General features: G+C 53.3%; 6 protein-coding genes across 6 annotated transcripts; 3 read left to right on the forward strand and 3 right to left on the reverse strand.

Moving 5' to 3' along the window:
- The first annotated feature begins 676 nt into the window (after positions 1-676).
- Positions 677-4278, forward strand: DACRYDRAFT_93238 (uncharacterized protein). The gene is made up of 5 exons (XM_040777139.1): positions 677-1559; positions 1607-1778; positions 1830-1978; positions 2031-3643; positions 3695-4278. Exons 1-5 carry the CDS (start codon positions 690-692, stop codon positions 3870-3872), a joined length of 2982 nt encoding a protein of 993 aa, XP_040631718.1. The 5' UTR covers positions 677-689; the 3' UTR covers positions 3873-4278.
- A 250-nt stretch (positions 4279-4528) lies between these two features.
- On the forward strand, positions 4529-6346 carry DACRYDRAFT_104697 (uncharacterized protein; the record flags this gene model as incomplete). The annotated part of the gene is made up of 7 exons (XM_040767968.1): positions 4529-4587; positions 4635-4668; positions 4718-4777; positions 4838-4922; positions 4982-5231; positions 5280-5434; positions 5487-6346. 7 exons carry the CDS (start codon positions 4529-4531, stop codon positions 6344-6346), a joined length of 1503 nt encoding a protein of 500 aa, XP_040631719.1.
- Positions 6347-6842: 496 nt separating this feature from the next.
- On the reverse strand, positions 6843-9927 carry DACRYDRAFT_114139 (alpha trehalase; the record flags this gene model as incomplete). The annotated part of the gene is made up of 8 exons (XM_040769769.1): positions 6843-7533; positions 7585-8622; positions 8671-8808; positions 8858-9328; positions 9385-9465; positions 9520-9617; positions 9671-9728; positions 9778-9927. 8 exons carry the CDS (start codon positions 9925-9927, stop codon positions 7222-7224), a joined length of 2346 nt encoding a protein of 781 aa, XP_040631720.1. The 3' UTR covers positions 6843-7221.
- A 3722-nt stretch (positions 9928-13649) lies between these two features.
- DACRYDRAFT_20432 (mitochondrial carrier) lies at positions 13650-15183 on the reverse strand. The gene is made up of 5 exons (XM_040771930.1): positions 14896-15183; positions 14751-14829; positions 14553-14698; positions 14435-14498; positions 13650-14380 (listed from the first exon to the last, which is right to left on the reverse strand). Exons 1-5 carry the CDS (start codon positions 15103-15105, stop codon positions 13713-13715), a joined length of 1167 nt encoding a protein of 388 aa, XP_040631721.1. The 5' UTR covers positions 15106-15183; the 3' UTR covers positions 13650-13712.
- Positions 15184-15516: 333 nt separating this feature from the next.
- DACRYDRAFT_33813 (alpha/beta-hydrolase) lies at positions 15517-16287 on the reverse strand (the record flags this gene model as incomplete). Its single annotated transcript, XM_040774376.1, has 3 exons — positions 15517-15843; positions 15903-16092; positions 16157-16287. Coding segments are annotated over 3 exons (648 nt in total), but the record flags the coding sequence as incomplete, so codon positions are not given.
- DACRYDRAFT_98605 (uncharacterized protein) lies at positions 16275-18424 on the forward strand (the record flags this gene model as incomplete). Its single annotated transcript, XM_040777536.1, has 2 exons — positions 16275-16579; positions 16632-18424. The coding sequence occupies 2 exons, from the start codon at positions 16275-16277 to the stop codon at positions 18238-18240; spliced, it is 1914 nt and encodes a 637-aa protein (XP_040631723.1). The 3' UTR covers positions 18241-18424.
- Positions 18425-20279: the final 1855 nt, after the last annotated feature.

Genomic DNA, 20279 nt, shown 5'->3' on the forward strand with positions numbered 1-20279 from the left:
TTTCGCCTCTGACATGTGAATTGCGCCATTCAAATGGAGCATTGCCTTTGCATTGACGGAGGAAGAAAGAATTGGGGAAGAAAGGTGACGGCGATGGCGGTGGCAGTGCCCGGCTGTGCTTCTTGCCTGTCAGTTGACGATGGAAGCAGATTCCGCACTTGTATGGGTGAGGGCCCTTATTACTGCATACCGCTGTCCGCGCTGACCGGTGGTGTACAAGACTTGCGCCGATGAAGCCCGCTCGCTCTAAAATGCTCGATATTGAGATGTACAGTAATAGGGATAGACAATATAATGCCAGCATATACAATAGGTTACCCTTCTTAATCCTTGATTATCGGAGTCCCATAAGCAAAACGCGGTTGCGTTCCTAGGAAGGCCGTGGAGTCTGTGCGAAATTGGGCGGTGTGGAGACGCCTCGAACAACCCAACCGTTCGCGCCAACCAGAACCCTTCCTGTCGCCCGGAAGAGAAATGCCCTGGGCTTTACATAGAGTACCGCTTCATCCCATTCAGTCCCTTCCCGAGGTCCCGGTCGCCCTCCTCATCAACCATCCCATCTCTCCAAACATCTCCCTTTCAATCCTTTCCTCCTCCTCCCTCCCCCCACCACAACGACGAACAATCTGCCAACAGCGACGACAGAGACGACGTATCTCTGACTCTGTACCACATCACACAGCATATACATGTCTATCTCTGTCAGTGCAGATAACGTCCCCAAACCCCCATCACCTCCCCCATCCCTCTTGGCAGCTATCAACCCTGATCTCCCCGTACACGGCGTCCAGTACCCTCCAGGATTCCTCGAGAGCCTCCAGCTCATCCACGACCGCCCTGCCCCCTTCGCTCCGATAAGGGCTATCAATGGCGACCAGCTCGCCATGCTCCGGCACATCTCTGCGATGTCAGATGTGCCCGACTCTGTCCTCTTTCCCTACCTCCATGGTCTTGACGGAGACAACGAAGCACAAAAACAGTTCTTCGCCCAGGACGCGATGATATCCCGCGGTCCAAACTCTGCGCATGTCACGTCCATGCTTGTTCCGCGCTATCGAGGACTGGTCTGTGTTGCCGTGGAGGAGCGCGAGAAGGAGAGTGATTGGATCGACGAAGACGACGACAGCCTGATGGAGGATTCTGACGACGAATTCTACGACGAGGACGACGCCATGTCCGACGATGCTCCAGGCCATGACAGCGATAACAGCACGCCTCCAGACTCGGACGCCGTTCCTTCGCTGGACCACTCCCGCGAGGCATCAGAAGAATCGTCGACCTCAGCCAGCTCGTCCCCCAACACTGATTCCCCTCCCGCATCCGTCTTTGGTCAAAGCCTACCCTCACCTACGGGAAATCTTGGACCTGATGGCCAGAAGCTCATTCCCGGGTCCATCTCCCGCGGCGCTACGACTACCTTCACCTCTGCTATCACACCGCTACTCACCTCATCCTTCCGCGCTGCTAATCTTCTTTTTGACCCCACCTCGGATCATCCAGAGTTCATCGACCCTGGAGTTCCGGATGGCATCTCCCTACGAAACTTTGGCATCCAAGTGGTACGGATATATGCGCATATACCTACCGTAACTGATCCTTTCTTCAGGGCAAGTACGTCACTTTGGCTGATATCATCGTCTACTCCGCGGGTGGTCTAACAAACTCCGCTATCAACGCTGCCAAGCGCTTCAAACATGCAATTGAGAAGAAGGCGGCGGATCGGCACCAGAGGTGGCCAAACGTCCCACTGGTTGCATACAATGTCTTCGTGGTCACTGGTGCGTAATTGCAGATTAATGTGAACAGCAGTGGCTCATCTAATTATTCAGACCCCTTCCATGTCATCGAGGAGAAGTACCCTCACCTGGTAGCTGTTGACCACCGCGGGCTGGTCAAGCATAAGGTGGACTTCATTGCGCGGGAGAAGGAAGAGATGAGGAATCTAACGAAGGCGTCTGAGATTTCCCCGCATGTCTGGGTATGCACAGGATCAGTTCTTATCTTTCGATTAATCTAACTCGTCTGATTAGCTTGGAAACACCATGGATGCACCAATGCCCTTCCGTGCCACTTCGGCAGACCCATTCGATCCGACAGGAAACGACGGCCTGTGCGACATCTGCATCGAATGCCACGAAGGTGTCCCATTCCCAAGCTCTTCCCACATCCGTCAAGCAGAAGAGCACCTGCGGAACCTCGACGAGAGATGGGTACAGCACACAACTGCGACTTCTTCTCCGGGAAGGAAGCGCATGAGCAGCCCACCGCTAAGCCCAAAAAGCCCTGTCAGCCCCACTACCTCTGCTATTCTCGAGCTCAGCGAGCTGCATTTCACTCGCTCCAAGAGTGGCCCACCAACACCGCTGAACCTGTCAGGTTCTACGTCTCCGTCTGACACACCTCGCGTTTGTCGTCGAGAACCATCTCCGAAGCCTCGCCCTCCCCCGAACCCCATGTCCGCTATCCACCTTCTTTTCCCTTCTTCCCCCCCTTCCAACCAAACCACCCTTGTTCAGCTCATGCCCTTCCTCGAGTTCCTCGAACGTGCCATCAATCCCGAATGGATGCCTTCCCCGCGGTATGGCACTACCCGCCCCAGCGCTTCCGGCTCCAAGGGTCATTTCCGTCCTTCCCGCCCTCTCAAAGTCCTTATTTACTCTGCTGACGGCTACACCGAGTCGTCTTTCCTTGCCCTTTGCTGGCTGATGCACCACCTAGAGCTCAGCCTTCCGGAGGCGTATCTTGAACTACAAGTTGAGAAGCATCGCAGTTTCTTTGTCTACACGAACGAACTTGGGGTACTCCGCCGCATCGAGGCAAAGATGGTGGAAGAACGTGCTCACGAGGCTGCCGCTACTGCCGCTGCCGCCTCAGAAGAGCAGCCCACAATTCCTTCCCCGACTCCGCGTGAGGTGAGCGTCACGAGCTCAAGCTCGGGAAGCGCAGGGGGCAAAAAGTGGAGGCTTAGTGGTCAGTGGAGGACGAGGAGCCAGTCGAGCGCTGCACCAGTCCCGAGCATCGCCCTAATGAGCTCTTCTGCTCCCAACACTCCTCTCGACGCAGACCTTTTCATGATGCCAAAGCCGAAAACTGCTAAACGGGCCCGTGCAAGCACTTCCCCAAGCCTTCCTGGCTTCCCGGACCACCAAATCTGGTTCGACGATCCGCGCTTCGACGGCAGTTTCCCAAGCAGGGTCCTTCCATTCCTGTATCTTGGGAATTTGAACCATGCCTCCAACGCGTTCATGTTGCATGCCCTCGGCATAACCCATGTCGTCTCCGTTGGCGAATGCGCATTGGTGCCGCCGACCGGGCACGGCGAAAATGGCACTGGGTTCAACCTTGTCTGTCCTGTCACCCACAGCCTTGCCGGCAGGGGCTCCCTCTGGATGGAAGAACGCGAAGGGCGGATCAAGGTTCTGGATATCAAGGGCGTGTGCGACGATGGTATCGACAGCTTGCGTCCGCAGATCCGTCCGATTGTGGAATGGATTGACAAAGCCCGGGACGAGGGCGGCAAGGTGCTTGTCCACTGCCGTGTTGGCGTCTCCCGGAGCGCGACCGTGACGATTGCATACGTTATGAAGCATTTGAAATGCTCGCTTGTTGAGGCTTACCTCATGGTTCGCTCGCGCAGGCTGAGGTGAGCAAACCACAAGAACGGGAATTACGATGCTAAATTACCTTTCTGCAGCGTCCTTATTCAGCCCAACATGCGTCTTCTGTACAACCTCTGTGGATGGGAAGTAGAGCTCGCACAAGACGAGATTCGCGAGAACAACATGCCCGAAACGCACGGCATGGAAAGTAGGTTGAGTTGGCCCTACCTTGCTAAGGAGGTTCACACGCTCAACGAGCGCTACCTCTCGTGAGGCCCCAACTGCACCTTCGCCATTCGGAATATGTCACAATGCGGATCGTTTCCGCATTCACTGTGAAGATACCTCCCGACATGAAAGCCGTAATCCTTCATTGTCTGCATGTTTGTATGTGCTTTTAGTTTCTGAGTTCTTGTACTATGTCTTCTTCGTCCGTCTCCTCTGCGCTCCTTGTACATTAACGTTTCGATCTCCCTCGTTGTTGCATGTCTTGTCGGGTCTCGTTTGGGCCGTTTCTGTGCCGTGCTTGTCGGGGCTCGTCTTCCTGCCTCTGCTCGCCTCTCGACAACCAGATTCCCCACATGCCTTTCTCTGTCGTCCTTGATAGGCATTATCTTGTGAGAGTAGTATTCCCATTGTATTACCCAAAAACGATTCGATGAATGCAATCATATTACCCAACAATTCATTCCCTTATGACCGCGAATGTCGGGGAGGAAGTTCCGTGCCGCAAATGCCGAGAGAACAAACGCGTTCATCTAAACGGGACGCAACTTGGAAATTAACCTTCTTTCAGAAATGTTGAGGCCGTGGCAATGCGTTGCTAAGGTGTCAAACACTGATAGGCACACCAATGACTGTGTAATAATATCTTTGCCAACGTGCGGTAGTGCTACTATTCCTTTTCTATCTTCTGGGGACGTGTTGTAATGGCTCTCACTTTTCAGCCATACAACCTTACTTTACCTTCTTATAGTCCTGTATTCACGTAAGTCTGCCTTCATAAACAAGAGACCTGCGTTGATGTTATCCTAGCTACACTCCTTTTCGAGATGGACCTTCGTCCCTGGTGTGTTGATTTGCGTTGGACTGCAAGGCGCGCTAATGCCTTTGAACAGGGATGGAATTCCTCTTACACTGATTATTCCGTTACGGATACCATCAGAAACTCAGCGGCAGTCAGTCGTCCCCATTCTGCCACCGTACAATATTAATGTGTTTGCTGAATTTCTCTGTAGGTCCCTCTGGGATACTATCGAGGGTTTGGAATTGCCTACCGAGAAACAGAGTATGCAGGAGCTACGGTGAGCCTCAACTTCACCGGTATGTCTTATCCACGTACGTCGTGGTCTAGACATTCAACTGACCTACTCATTGATTAGGTAGCGCAGTCTACATGTGCTTCTCAACGGATGGATCATGGATCGTCACTCTCGACGGGCAGGAGATGCTGACGACGGGCCACTTGCCCGATGACGCTTGCTCTGGATATGGGTCACTCGTCAAGCAGATGTCTGTGGCTACCAACATTTCCTCAAGCTCCCATAGCATCATATTGCAAGCTTCGGGAGGGTCTACCGGAGCAATGAGTTTCTTCGGAGCTGTGGTGACAATGAACGCGGGTCAGCCTGGGTATGCGTCATGGCTCCGACTTCTTTTGGGTTGCTGATGTATTCCCAGACCTAAAAAGACGAACATCATCAACAGTGATGATCCTGGATGGGATTGGCAAGGTGCATGGATCGTTGAGACGGATGATACCTACATGTGGAACGGAGTATATCGGGCAGGCGCGACATACGCTCCAGACACAATCGCAACTTATACCTTTAAAGGTAGGCATCGTGCTGTTCCGTTATTCTGCATTGCTTAATTTGCTCTCTGCAGGCGCATCTGCCTTCATACTTCGTGGTCTATCGATGTTCAACTACGGCCCTTATACCATCACGCTAGACGGAATGGAGACATCGTCCTTCAACGCCAGCGATCTGTATTGGCGACATTCTGAAACAATTCTCTATTTTGCAAGTGGCCTGGACCCATCTGTGCCGCATACCATCAGCGTTATGAATTACGTACCAGCATTCCCGAAGGTGATGCCACTGATTCCAGGTGGTTTGGTCAGCAGCTCTGTCAGTACCCTCATCCTCGTTATGGACGACACCGTTACACGAGATGCAATGCTTGCGGTGGCCACCCCATCCCGGCCCGCTCCCTCGATGATATCGGCTGGCACTATCGCAGCGGCCGTCCTTGGCGGACTCCTCCTGCTCGTGCTGGGGTTGAACGTACTTCTTTTTGTCCTGTGGTCTCGGCTGAAGAAGGAAACTCGATATACGATGCCTCAAAACGAACCAGAGAAAGACATGTTGCCGCCCCTTCCTGTGCCATGGGCGCTCAACACTCACACGAGCTCGACGGCGCGTATCAATTCGGAGACAGCTAGCCTTCCAAGTTCAGGCATGGTCACGCCTGTGGCAGCAGGCTACTCCCTGAATAATCAACGACGGGAGAAGCGCATGAATCGGACTATCGCGAATCCCGATCCCGTCGAGATGACCTCGATGTCCTCACATACAAATGTGAACCAGTCACAAAATGTCCAAGGCGCGCCAAGGTCTCCCGAACTCGGCGAACTGGTGCAAGGCTTGTCAACACTGTTGAATACCCATCTACATAAGGAGTATTTGCAACGAGAGCGCGAGGAGACGGAAGGATATGGACCACCAGTGTACCGGGACAACTAGGCATGGTGTATTATACGATTTTTGAACGGGACAGAGGAAAATTATCACATTCGTTTTCCAGATATCGAATATCCTTTGTGCCGAACAGTATACCCTTCTTCGCGGTATCTCTCGCCTCCGACTGATGGTGCTTGCAAGAGAATTTGCCGTTGATTTATGCTTAACTTGGAAGAAGTCTTCTTCAATATGGACAGCCTCGTGGCTTCCAGGAAGCGACGTTCAGTCTGAAATGACACCATAAGAAAGTACTGGTAAGCGCTAACAAGTTGCCGTATGCGGTTCATCACTTGTCTACGGTAAGTGGTCATTGGTATCCCGTTGGCTCGAGGGGGCTTTACTCCGCACTCCAGTCACAGTAGCCAACAGCGTCACTATTCGGCGTGATCTAGCTGGTGTCCTCAGCACTAAATGTCCTCAGGAGTGCGCTTATTGTCGAACATGCGAATTTTGATAAGAACGAAACACATGAATTGTATTATGGTAGCATGCGGGATTGGTTTGTGTTATTAGCCGGAACATCAGCTCACAGGCTTTGCTTGAGAAACGAGAGGAAGAGAGGAAGAAAACAGACTTAGTGAGATATATACAAAGAGAACGAGGTGAGAAACGGTACGCTAGCGGAAGGAAAGGATTCACTTGGCTTTGGTACATCACAGTCGACTGATGGGGAAGTATCGCACAATTGGGAAGAGAGTGGATGGGAAGAAGAGGTTGAAGGTGGTCGAACAGGTATTAGGGCGGTCAATGCCGAGAAAGGAGGATATGCGGACGGATAGAAAGCCGAGAGGTTACACCAAAGGAGGATATCGAGAGTCCATGGGGTTGCACCAAGGCCCGAACCAAAGTCCAGCACAACGCAAGATCCAGGTTGGCGATCACTGTGGTGGCAGCGCAGAGCTGTTAATCACCTCCAGATCGACATGATCAATCGTGAGCGCAACGGGCTCAGCGACAGCAGCCATCTTCGCCCTCTGTTCATCTGTCACGCCGGGGTCGCGTCGCTTGAAGAACACTTCTGGGCTCGTGCATGCCGCAACCGCGCGTCGCATGTGTGTTGTAAGGTAGTGCAGGCCGACTTGGTAGGCGGCGTTCATCCACCCGAAGCCTTCGCGTGGGACCATCTTGAAGTCGATGCCCTGGTTGCCGTATTCTGCATCCACCAAATGCGACAGCTTGACAGCATCGAACTAGATCCCCAAATTAGCAACAACAATCCCGGTCAGCGAAGAAAGACCCACCTTCTCAGGTACCACCCCATTAAAGTCGACAAAAGCGGTGGTCATCATATACAAGAACCTATACGCCAGCCGCTGGGCGACATCCAGGTACCCATACCGCTCCAGCCCGACCCAAGCCATGATCTGATGCGGTGGCCAAGCATAGGGGTAGTCCCACTGCCGATTAGGCCTGTCGAGGGATATCTTACCCCTGCTCTCTTCCGTACCGGAGACAAGCCCGCCAAGCACCTCGAACTTCGGCAGCGCATATTGGACTAGTTGCCATGCCTGATCTTCGCTCGCGCACCCGGCCCACAGTGCCCAGAAAGACGTGACAGTCTCATACAGGCTCTGTTTCTGCTGCACTGTGTCGTAGTCGAAGTACAGCCTCTTGCCCTCGTTCCAGAGGTACTGGTCAATCCGCTCCTTGCGTAGGTCGGCTCGGCGGAACCATTCTTCGCTCGACTGGAGACCAGCAGTAGACTTTGGCCATTTAGACGTGGGGACAGCGTACGACTCGGGCGAGGGGGGGAAGGGGGTGAGAGGGAACTCTTCGTCCAGCTCGAGCGCGTCATCAAACACCTCAAGAATGGCGCTGCCAATATCTACCTCGTACTTGTACAGCAGCGAGTTGAGGTCGATCGTCGCCAGGTTCGCGCAGCGCTTTTCGAACCGGTAGGTGGTGTCGTGCCCACTCTCACGCACGGCCCGATCGTGCAGGAAGTACTCGTCCAGTTCGGGCTCTTTGATCTCCCCGCTGTTGTACTTCTCTGAGAACTCGAGGATGGAGATCCCATGCTTCTGAGCGAACGGCTCGATAATGTGCGTAAAGTGCGTCGCCTCTGTCTCTGGAGGGATACCAGAGCCTGCAGGACGGTAACGTGATAAGCCTGTCACAGGGTCCATTCGCGGCTCGGCCATCCAGATCGTGTGATAGTCCTTGATAGCAGCTTGGATTGCCCGCTTCAGCCAGAGCTTGCGCTCGGGCGTCTGCTCGCTCTGGTTGTAGATTTGAAGGGCCATGTCGGTCAAGAAAGGAGGTTGCGTGCGGCACAAGTACTGGATCTTAGTCAGGTTCAGCATACATTTGGGAATCACGTGACTCACATAGGATCGACTTCCGTTCAGGACCTTGTTGTAGTGCTTGATCTCGAAACAGAAATGTTCCACCATGCCCTGGGCCATTTCGAGCATACCATCGACCAGTAGACCAAGAGAGATGAAGTACGAATCCCAGTTATACAACTACCCTTTCCTTCAGTTTCGTCCCTCCGTCAACGGAAAAAGTACCCACCTCGTTGAACCGTGCACCTGGTACGATAAATGGAATCCCCTTGAGCGTCTTAATCCCATTCTCGTCAACCGCATCCCGCATCGCGAGCGCCAGAATACCAGGCTTATCATTCAAGCTCTTGACGAACTGGGGGTCGTCACATTTTTTGGGGAGGACCTCAACCCTCAGCCCAAGGTGCGGCTTCTCTCGCGCAACCTTCCGGTAATACTCCGCCATCTCTGGACATCCATAGGGTACGTAAATGAGTGGAGCGATGTTGCGTGTGCGGTTCTTCGGATCTGCGCAGATGATTTCAAGCCCATCACCGTCGATTCTGCGCGTAAGCGCGTGCCAGAAAGAGAAGCGAATCATTCGAGATAGCCGATCGACGGGATTCTCAGTAAGTCGCGCTTCATCCAGTACGATACGCTTCCGTCCGTGGTCTCGTGCAAGGGCGAGCTCTTGCAGGAGATTCGAAAGCATATAGGTACCCTACACAATTGTTGCATCGGTAACTGATACCTGCGATAACACTCGAGAGAACGCACCCGAACATCAAAGCTCTTGTACCCATTGCTCGTAGCAGTTCCCAGCGTCAAGACCTTCGGACCCGAATCGGTTATGCTTATCTATCACGAAATCTCGACACCTCTCTCGAAGCGGCGATAAAGGGGAAAACGCACTTGGAAGTCTCCGTCAGTATCTTCCTGCTCGAGGATAAGCCGTATTGTATCCTCAACATCAATCAGGAACTTGCGACCACCCGAAGCGGGCTTTTCGTCTGTAATCGTAGCATGAGGAACACGTATAAACTTGCAGAAAGGAGCAACGCACCATGCGACATCCTTCTCCTCCCGCTCTCGGCCGCCTGCCGCCTACTCAAGTGAGCGGCCTAGTGCACTGTGAGTTCCAAAATAGATGACACAAAAGATGAAGCGTACATTCGAGAACGTCCGCGAGCGCGTGGAGAGGTTTGCAGCAGACCCACCATAGTAGATCGCTGCGTCTGCGTTGACCGCGGGTATATGGTGGATCGCTTCTGGGTCGTCGTAGTATATGATCTGGGAGGGGGTGGGGCGGACAGTAGTCATGTTAGATGAGAGGGGTGAGGAATTGATCGCTGGGCGTTGGATGAGATAAGAGCAGTCAAACGCTGATGAAGCAGCAGAAAGGACAGTCAGTCAGGTGGTGGACGAGGAAGGGTCAAATGTGGGGCAGCGAGAGCAGGAGAAGAAGAGAGTGCGGCGGTGCGAGAGAAGGGACGGTCTTTATGCAAAGCGGAGTGTCTGTGCTGGAAGAAGGAAGAAAGGAGAGAGTGATGATGGTAGGTTGAGGAGGAGTGCGTGTCTGTCCCCTCCGGTGAGGATATCGGCCCTGTGTGTTCTTTCCCTCTTCGTAGCGGGATCAAAAACATGCAACGATGACGCCCCTCTCCCATCCCTTTTTCTTCGGTCGGCAACACGCTTTGAACGGTGAAACACCATCACCCTCGTCTCGGGGTCCCATCCCTTTACCTTACATTCGCAACAGGACTGGCCCACATCTTGACCTCAACCTCAAGCACAGAGAAAGCAAGCCTCACAACAGAATATTAATATTACATAACACATACAACTGGGGTACCACTTCCGTCGGGCGCACCCGTTACCCCGGTTGCCCCACCAAAACTCAATAACCCAATCAGCCATCACTTTCACTCCGCAAATTCTACCCCTCTCTCCTCCGCCTAATTCCTCCTTCCTCCCGGTCCACACAGCATGATCGTTGCCCGCACCCCCGCGGGGTTGCTTAGCACCTCCGCTCGGGCGTATCAACGGCCGCGTAACAACTTTGATGCTCTTTCTGTACCATATTCCCTGCACGGGGAACGACCGGTTGTCGTCTGATCTTCCTTGTCCATTCGCTCCCCGAGCAATTTTCCTCATACATGTTCGGACCCGGCTCAACCTCCGACGACCGACTTGTTCTCCCCACTAAATCCGCCTTAGCACGCGGGTGAGGTCGAGTCAACCCCATCTGCAGCTCGGCATATACCAACCTCCGCGCTAACGCAAACGAATTCCGCAGAGTCTCAATCAAAGTACCATCTCTGTCTCCGGTCTCCCGGACCGCATCCTCAAAGGCATTTCCCTCATTTTCCGCAGTGGTTACCGCCCCGGGCCCCGTGGGGACGGTTCCTTCCCCATACGAGTGAACGTCTTTGTGTCGTCCCATCTCTCTCTCCCCTGAGATCTCCCCAGGCGAACATCCCAGAACCCCGGGCTGAACGCGGCTTCTGATGGTCTAAAGCGCTTCGCTGGCAGCGGGCCGTGTGCCACCCGAGCCAGCCGGTGTAACGGGAACAGACTTCGCCCGATCTCAGATCGCCCATCACAAAACACTGAAAGCCTAATATTCCCTTCATTGTATTTTCCTCTTCCTGACCTGCCTTCCTTATGCTCTTGTCCCGGACATCTTGTTCATCAATGCACTCGTAATGAATAGTCATGCGGTCCATTGTGCCTCAGCACACCGCCCGAAACAATTAGCGCATGCCAGCGACGCCCAGGGCCGGAAACTCCGGTTCTCCTCGCGCCACAACGAGTAATCCTGTTCCTCATCCGATTTTCGTCTTCCAAGCTCAGATGTCCGCGCTCCTCGCTCCCGCGGGCCACAGAGCGCCAGAATCAGTCCATCAGCAGCCCGGGTACACTCGTCCAAAAATGGTACATGCTCGGGTTTTTCGGCCCTGTATCCGCAAATGGCAACCATCTCCACCTCCCTTGGTCCGTTGCTCGCTTCGCGCCTGGGCTCCCGACCCTGTCAGAACCATCCTGCAGTAACCGCAAAGTGGGTCGTGAAGGGTCCGAATGAATGGCTCTCCGCGGCCCCGCGTCCGAGGCGCATACCTGGTCTTTTCCTGCGGTTTGAATGATGCAAGTCGAATCTTTAGAGACTCCAGTGGGAAACGTTTCGCCGAAGCCCGGGATTAGGCTTGAACGCGCCCTGTTTGGATCTTCGGCCGAGTTCTGCTGGGGAAGATCTGGGGTCGTGTGACTTTGTGTGAAAGAGATTGGTTTGCGCGAGCGATCAGAGGAAATTGCATCTCTCGTACTTCATAAGATTACGTCATACCGCCTGGGTACAACGCTTCCTCACCTTCGGCCGGCGGAACACCAGGAACGCCCCGCTCTTCCCCGCACAGAAGCAAGCGCATGAGGACACAACGTGCCTACATTATTGTGGGGATATCAATAACAGTCCAACCGAAGACATCAGCACGAGCTTGGAAAGCAAGAGGGTCAGGCGCCGAGACCCGTCTCTCAGATTGGCTCGGGCTGGCCACTTTGGGACGAATACCTCTGTGCCCCACGCGCGGATCAAAGATCGCCGATCTCAAATGTTGCGCGGTACCCACGATCCCCGCAAACCTTGTCCTGTCACTCCTGCTGTCTTGTCTTGACTCGAAGAAAAGCTTGTTCGGGGCTAGAAGCAGACGCCTCCGACAAGCGACATCAACTGGGAAGCGCCTCGGAAACTCGGCCCATATCGAGGTGCTGAAGTTTATAATGATGATCACAACCAAAGTTCTGGGATACTTCAAGACACGCGGTGTGCCTATCGTGATCATACCGAACGGTTGGATGTTTCTGCTTGTTCAGACTGACATGTTTCGGCAACTGATTGAGCCTGCCTGTCGGAATGCGAGATAGAGCACTATCGGTAACCCTGTACTTCTCAACAAGAGGATCGGAATGTCATCACGGCTGATCGGGCCGACTCTGCATTCGACTGGTTCTGAGATGGTTGCATGACTCGGACATGCACACGATGCTGCCGCAAGGAGGACCAACTGCATGGACGCTCTTAGGGAGCTTTCAGCGACCTATGATCTGCGTCCAGACAGGCCGGCAAGAGAATTGCGGTAGTCTTCTCAGGCCTCTTTCGTTCATCCCGATCCCGGTGGAAATGCTCCCATGTCGCACCACCATCGTATCCTCTGCGTAGGCAATCCGTTGCCCTGTATCGACCTCAAGAACGGCAGAGGTCTGGTGCAACGTAACGATCAGCCTGTTTTCGGGATGTGAACGATGTAAACCAACGGCGCCTAGGCCTGTGTCAGTGCAAATGACCAACGCTCGTCGATAAGATGCACGGATGCCATATGAACCGAAGCAGGGCAAGATATCGTGATCAACTTCGTGATCGTAAAAAGAGGTGCCAAATGTTGCAAGAATTCTTAGACAGTGTAAGCGCCGTTTTTTTGGGACCTCATCGATGGGGGGTTGAATTGACCGTCCCCAGGATTCACAGGTTTAGTAAAACTGCTAGGCGATTGCGGTGTTGATAGGTTGACCGTAGCTTCCATATGAACGTCGCTCATTGACTGTTCTCCACAGGCTGCAAGAAGAAAAAAGTGAGTGTGTCGATGTTGTGTAAAAAATCGTCATCAAGGTGGAAGCATGAGGAATGCGTCCTTATCGCGTTCCATCCGCGGCAAACTAAGAACTTCTAAAAAGGCTCTCCCGATCCGACTGGCAGTAGTCTTCTCCGGTGCCGTCTATACCAAGAACAACAAGGCAATTGCCCTCATCGAGAGGGTCGAGGCGCATTTCCGGTGATCGCTCGCAGATTGATTATTGTAGAGGGGGTCGCAAGGAACAAAGGAGAGGCTCGGGTGCGTCACTTCGAATCCCCAGGAAACGCCAGTTTTGCAGCCTGAACAGACCGTTCATGGTGAAAAACCGGTCGTAGGTCCCAGCCAGCTGTACAACGTCGCAGGGTCAGTTCTCACAAAATGCGCCTGGGAGAGGTTAAAGGTGTTCCATGTCCAAAAATGATACATTGTGCATTATAGCATTCGGTATATGTGTTCCATGTGTTCCCAATTCGCCGTTCATAGCAACATCCTCTTCCCCCATTCCCAGGTCGCAAAACTGATCGCTGTCATAGGCACGACCTTGACGTATCCTATGCTGAGGCCGACGAAGAACCCCTTCCATCCTCGACTGCTCCATATGGCTTGAACAGTCTCGCCCCATCTGAGCCACCGCTCGGGGTGCGCGACGCCTCCTACTTGCATACGGCGACGTATTACTTCGAAGGGGTAGGAGGCGGTCTGTGAGACGGCACCGGCAACGGCGCCGATCGAAAGATCCGCGAATGGCTTGTGTCGCCGGAGCTGTTCTTCGGGGATACCAGAAGCTTGCAGCGCTCGATGGAGCGTGCCGTACATGAGGAACGAGGTGCCCGCGTAGGGTATCATACCGGTGAGAGTGACAGTGAAGCCGCGATAGAACTTGAAGAGGGGGAAGAGGGCAAAGAGAGAGCCTTTGGGGATGATTCGGATTGTTTTCGCCGATGAGGTCGCTGTTGCTGTTGCTGCACCGGAGGGGGTTGGGGAGGCAGAGGGTGGGGATGAGAAGGTCGTGGAGGGCGCTTCACCTTCCCGATAGATGGTTCGGATGGTATGCCAAAGTGCGTGGTTCCCAGTCAGTCGGGTGGTATATGCCAGTCGGACACGGATGAGCTCGAGTGGATAGGTGCATAGTACTGACATCACACCTGCATATATCTATCAGATCGGACTGTACGAAGAACTTTCGGAGGATAACGCACCTGATCCAGCCCCAGCGACAAACCGTTTCCACTTAGTCTCACTTTCCCTCGTCGGCATTAAGATCTACAACACGCTATCAGCACTGCACCTCAGCATCAGGTCAAGGAAGAACCGCACGAAAGCTAACTGATCGTATGCCACAAACTTGATGCCTGCGTAAGGAAACACACGGAGAAGTGTCGCGCTGTGGCCCTGGAAGAGGCCCCTCAAGCCCGAAGTGCGATAAATCTCCCGTGCGGCATATGCTACCCCAACGAAAGTTCCTACATGTATGGTCAGGAGTTGTCAACCTGAGGTGGATGATAGTGGGGTTACCTGCAAACTTCTGGAAGTCTTTGTTGCTTGTTTGGAACAGGATCTTGACCCTGTCAAGCGGGGCGACGGCAGTTTTTGCCTACCTCACCAAAACTATGGTTAGGGTCTCTTCAAAGTGGATGGAACGGATCGAGGAGAGACGTACCACACATCCTGCTAGCCCACCTGCGAACCCCGTTCGCATGATGTAGTCCCATGATGTTCTATCGACCCGTGCGCGCTGCCTGCTCTCCAGATAAAGCTGCTTGATCCGCGAGGGATGAGCGAGCGAGCTGAGGGAGAATGATGAAGCTATGGGCGGTGCATTTGGTGCTTGAGGAGGGAAGGAGGATGAGGAAGGTACGGATGGGGGCATGGGCCCCTCTGCGCTGATGGGAGCTGCCGGATGGGTTGGGTCGCCTGCCACTGCGTGAAGCACGCTGCTGGTCTATTGATGTACAAATAACAAAATGAAGTATAGCTTTGTAGTAGAATAAGTAGAAGAAGATGAAAGAAAAGGAGAGAGTTGGTGAGCTGTAGAAATTGCAAATTAGGGCTCAGTGCCTCAAGGGAATGAAGGCGCGTGCCGTGTGGAGAAGTAAGCGCCGGGAGGGGTCGGAGCCGTCATAAGTTTACCGGCTAATGCATCTTCCCAGATAAGCGAAGTAACAATATTAATCATGTTGATAAAAATAATATTGTTGTTCAACAATACAGACATTATATTTGCTCGTCACCGTTCTCTCAACCATTCATCCACAATCCTCACCAGAATTTCCCCTTCATCCCCACCCCAGAAATGGTCCGCCCCATGAACCTTCTCCGTCTTCACCTTGCCTCCTTCATTCCCCTCAGCTTTTACCGCGTTGTGTAGTTCCCCAGCCCATTTATCAAGGACGCCCTCGCCGCTGAAGTTGTCCCTATCCCCGTATACTGTCAGCACATCACCCTGCTTGCTCTTGACTAGTTGCTCCAGCGCGACACGGTACTTTGATTGTGAGAAGAGGGTGAGCCAGTGCATAACAGAGATAGGGTAGGAAACTAAGATGTGGGAGGTGGGAATGTCGGGTAACGGTAAATGACGGGAGGTTATCAAGGAGCCGTGGGAATAACCCTGTGCAACATATATTAGTGCGTTCATTATTACAGAACATATACAGATCAGTTACACACCAACAATACCACCCTTTCTGCTTCCCCACCTAGTTGCTCCAGACCCCATCGGACGACCTGTTGCAGATCGGCAACCTCGCCCTCCCCACGCAACGTCGCGCTGCCTGTCGAGCCGCCCACTCCGCGAGAATTGAATCGCAGAACGGTGAAAGAATGTCGAAGAAAAACAGGTGTAAGAAGGTGCAGCACGCTACTTGGATATGAGCCCGCTCTAGACGGCAATGTGACATTGCAGACAAGGTGCACACACGCACTGATCGTTCATTGATCCTCCGAGCCAGGACCAGGGGTGGCACATCATCGCGAGCTTGCATCGAGCATTTGAATTATCCGACGGTGTAAATAGGGCACCTTGAAGGATTATTTGCCCTGATGATGAAGGAATTGGAATGCGAACGCTGCGAGATGCCATCTCTCTCATTAAGTGTACTGGAGGAGAAGGAAGAAAGGTTCGGAGATACGACCTCAAAGGATTATCCGAAGTGTGACGAAGCGGAGGCAGAGAAGCGATGGTCACCTCGGCCGTCTCCATGCGACGGAGCTCAGTCACTCCGTCATCTCATCACAAATCCCCTTGTTCTCCTCGACCAAACATCAGTACACAAGGCACGGCAACACAGCTATTACGATACATCTTTCTACTCGACCACCACCTACCTCCTTGGATTGTTTGCCATGTACGTCTCCCAACGGCGCGTGGAGCGTTATTGTCTTACCCGTGTTTATTAGGCCACTACCAGATGAACGACCCCGCGGATCTGTCGCGAACCTGATCGGCAAATTCGAGCAGCAAAGTAAACGCGCTTCCGATGCGGCAGGCCAGGCAGTCGAACGTGCCCTTCCAGGGTCACTGAGGAATTCACTCGCGGGGAGAGTGAGCTTGGGCGGGAACGGGATTGGGGTTAGGGATGCGAAGCAGGGAGACGGGGACAAGGGGAAGGAAGATGGGACGAAGAGTGGGCTGTTGGGCCTTCTTGAGAAGAAAGAGGAGGTGAAGGAGGAAAAGAAGGAGGAAGAGACCAAACCCGTGGAAGAAGTTTCAACAGTGGAGCCAGAACCTGCACCAGAGCCTGCAAAACCGGTTGAATCTTCTCCTGTTGAACCTCTTGCACCTCCCGCGCCGACGCATATACCACCCGAACCAGCTGTTCCTTCGCCTATTGCATCCTCTCATAAGACCGATGTGCACAAAGTATCCAAGATCCCACCAGTCCCGCATCTACCCAAGTCTACTTCAAGGTCCGCTGTGGGTTCTACTCGCACACCCGCCTCAACGCGCGCCAAGACGCCCACCTTCACACGAGCTAAGACGCCTACCTCGAAGCATCCTCCTTCGTCCGCAGCGTCTGCCTCTGCTATCCGGGTGAAGGCTTCGACCCTCACGTCCAGCACTTCCGGATCAGCAAGTAAGCAGTCTCCCGCTGCGCGACCGGCTTCACGTGCACGGACTGCTGCTACTCCTTCACCCGTTGCCGCGCACTCGCGCACGCATAGCACCACTATCCCAGTGACTAGTCCACGCTCTTTGGCCCTCTCCGCACCTACCGCAAGCTCGCTCGCAAAAGCCCGCTCCCCTCCGACTAGGAGCCCAACGGTAAACACGGCCGCAAGCCCCCCAAGAGCAACTACGACGACAACGCGGAGAATGTCGATGAGTGACAAGGATACGCCTTCCAAGCCTGCGGGTTCTGGGACTACTGCTCCTAAGCGTGGAACACCGACCGCCGTAAGGGGCACGACAGCCACCCGGGGCACCAAGCCTGGCACACGAGGAGCAGCTGCGAGTGCTGCAGGTGCCAAACGCGCTCTGGCAGCATCGACGAGCGCTCTGCCTGACTCGGGCGCGTCACCTCTCTGTCAAGTACCTGGGGTGCATCCCCCGCAGGACCATCCGGGTGGGGACGAGCCCACCAGTGAGGCTGTAGCTCAGCGCGAGCTGGAGCTTATCAATGCGCATGTACCACCTTTGCGACTTGGTACGAATGGGAGTGGCGAGCAAGAGGATGTGCACGACAAGGGTGCGACAGACCTCGCAGAAGTTACCTCGGCGAATGAGTCTTCCGCTGACCATGAGGAGACCAAAGAGGAGATCGAGAGATCTGAGGATAGGAATCACCCGGAGTTCCGCATAGAAGAGGAAGTGGACAAAGAAGAGGTTATCGGGGAGCCGGAGGAGGCACCGCCCAAGGAGGTCCTGGACTTTGTCCAGCTGGAAGGGATCACTTCTGTCGATGCAGAGGGTATTGCCGTACCAGATGTCGATGCGCAGGCCAGGGCTCATGCGCTGCATGATGGCGAGGAGGGTGTGGGTGCCATTCCGGACGAAGATGATGACTGAGTAGATGGTTTCCAACGTTATGGCGAGGTTTTCGAAACTAAAGATGGGCATGTACAGTATTTATTCTGATTCCCTTCTCATCTCTTCTTGGAATAATGTTCCGCTCGAGCTCTTATTGTCAGTGTAAGTATAGGATAGTTTTCATTGTCAGTACACCAGCCGTTAGCTGCAAATCTCAATAAACACAACTTTCAACCGTTTGAACTCGTCGTTGTGGGGCCGGAGAATGCTAACTCCGCCGGTGCCTATTACAAAGAACAAACATCTCGGGATACGAAAACTATGGAATGATATTCGATTACGCCCTGGCCCATTGAGTTAGCGGTGGCTGAGCACAGAGACTCCGTATAGACCCCTCTTGCGTGCCACAAAAGGCCCCTAAGCGGAAGCTGATTTGCTTCCGTGGCACTCGGAGACACGGAGCTGAGGGACTCAGGAAAATAATGTATGCGGCAGTAAGTATATGATTGTGCGTTCTGGGCATAATAAATCTATTAAGTACTTGCCAGAGCCAATTCATTGTATGCACTCATTGATTGTGCTGATGGTCAGTACATATGAGTTTTGGGGCAGGGTCCTCTGGACTGTGGACTGTGGACTGTGGACAGGGTATGTGGCAGTGTTTTTTGCTCACTGTACATATCTTACTCAGCTGACATAATATTATTCCATTGTACTCCTACATTATGTACATTGTCACTGGTTATCTACTATACCTGACAAATGGCACCAGTCACACTCATCATCATCCAACCAGCTGAGCTCACTGCCAATCCACTGCCCCTCACTGACTCCTCCCTCCCTCAACTCCCCTTGCTGACTCCTCCCTCCCTTGACTCCCCTCCCCTCCTCTCCTCATACCAACTCTTCCACCCCCCCCATGTTACTCCTCAACCTCATTTGCCAGCTTTTGGCAGCACATGAGTCCTTGCCATGACTCACTGTCCAGCAAGCCCTCCTCTTCATCACCCTCTGCCAGCACCTCCAAACATGCATTGCCTGGCAAGAAATCCCTGGCATCAAACACCTCAACACTCCCCCAGCTGTGATACCAAACACAGTTGCAGCTTTCCTCTCTGATTTGCTCGGGCTCCCACCAGAGCACATTCCCATCCTCTGGAAAGCTCTTCAGTGGACTGCTTGGACACCTGATAGAGATCCTACACATCCTACTGGCCTTCTGGTAGATCCCCTCCCTTTCTTTGTGCGCTTTGCACAGAAATACAACCTTGGTGAGCTCCTCCTTTCATTCCCCTTATCTCCCATTCATCTATATACTACTAGGCATCAAACATTTCTACCCCCCGACCCAAATTTGCCTTAGGGATGCCTGTCCCCACCATGTGTGCACTGGCATGCATGCTGTGTTGAGCTTTTGCAACCAGCACTTTGCCACGTTGTACATGCTGGCCCAGGGCACAATCCCCATTGTCCTCATATCCTTGTGCTGCAGGATATGCAGGATGACATACTACCTCAACTTCTACCATGACAAGCAAGTGGCAGTGTTAGGGCAACACAGGCTGACTAAGTCTGCTCACCTAAGAGTGCCAAGAGTCTAAGCAGGCAACAAGGAAGTGGAGTAGACCTGATGACTAAGACCTATCTACAGTATAGGTACCTGTGGATGATCCTAAGAGACCAAGTCTGAAGAGACAGTCCCAGGCAGAGTAGGCCTTATATTTATACCTCTGTGGTGGAACCTGCTAGAACATCTTGCTTACTCAGCCTAGTCAGGTGATCAGGTCATATGACCAAGGATGAGGTCATATGAGGTCATGCACAGCCATGCACAGCAGGTCACCTGACCATCCAATCCTTCCAGCAGGTTCCAGCACATGCCAAGGTATACCAGCTACTTCCATGTCATAAAGGCTTAGTCATGTCTCTTGACCAAGCAATGAGCTGGTGCCCTGACATCACCCCCCCTTCTAGACATGCTGTCCCAGCATGTTGATACTCCTTCTTCTGCTTTTCCCTTCTTCTTTCCAGATGTCCAATCAAAGAGAACCCTTTTAGGTGGTATAGTATAGTTAATG

Source organism: Dacryopinax primogenitus (genome assembly GCF_000292625.1).
Source record: "Dacryopinax primogenitus strain DJM-731 SS1 chromosome Unknown DACRYscaffold_3, whole genome shotgun sequence".
Classification (NCBI taxonomy): Eukaryota; Fungi; Basidiomycota; class Dacrymycetes; order Dacrymycetales; family Dacrymycetaceae; genus Dacryopinax; species Dacryopinax primogenitus.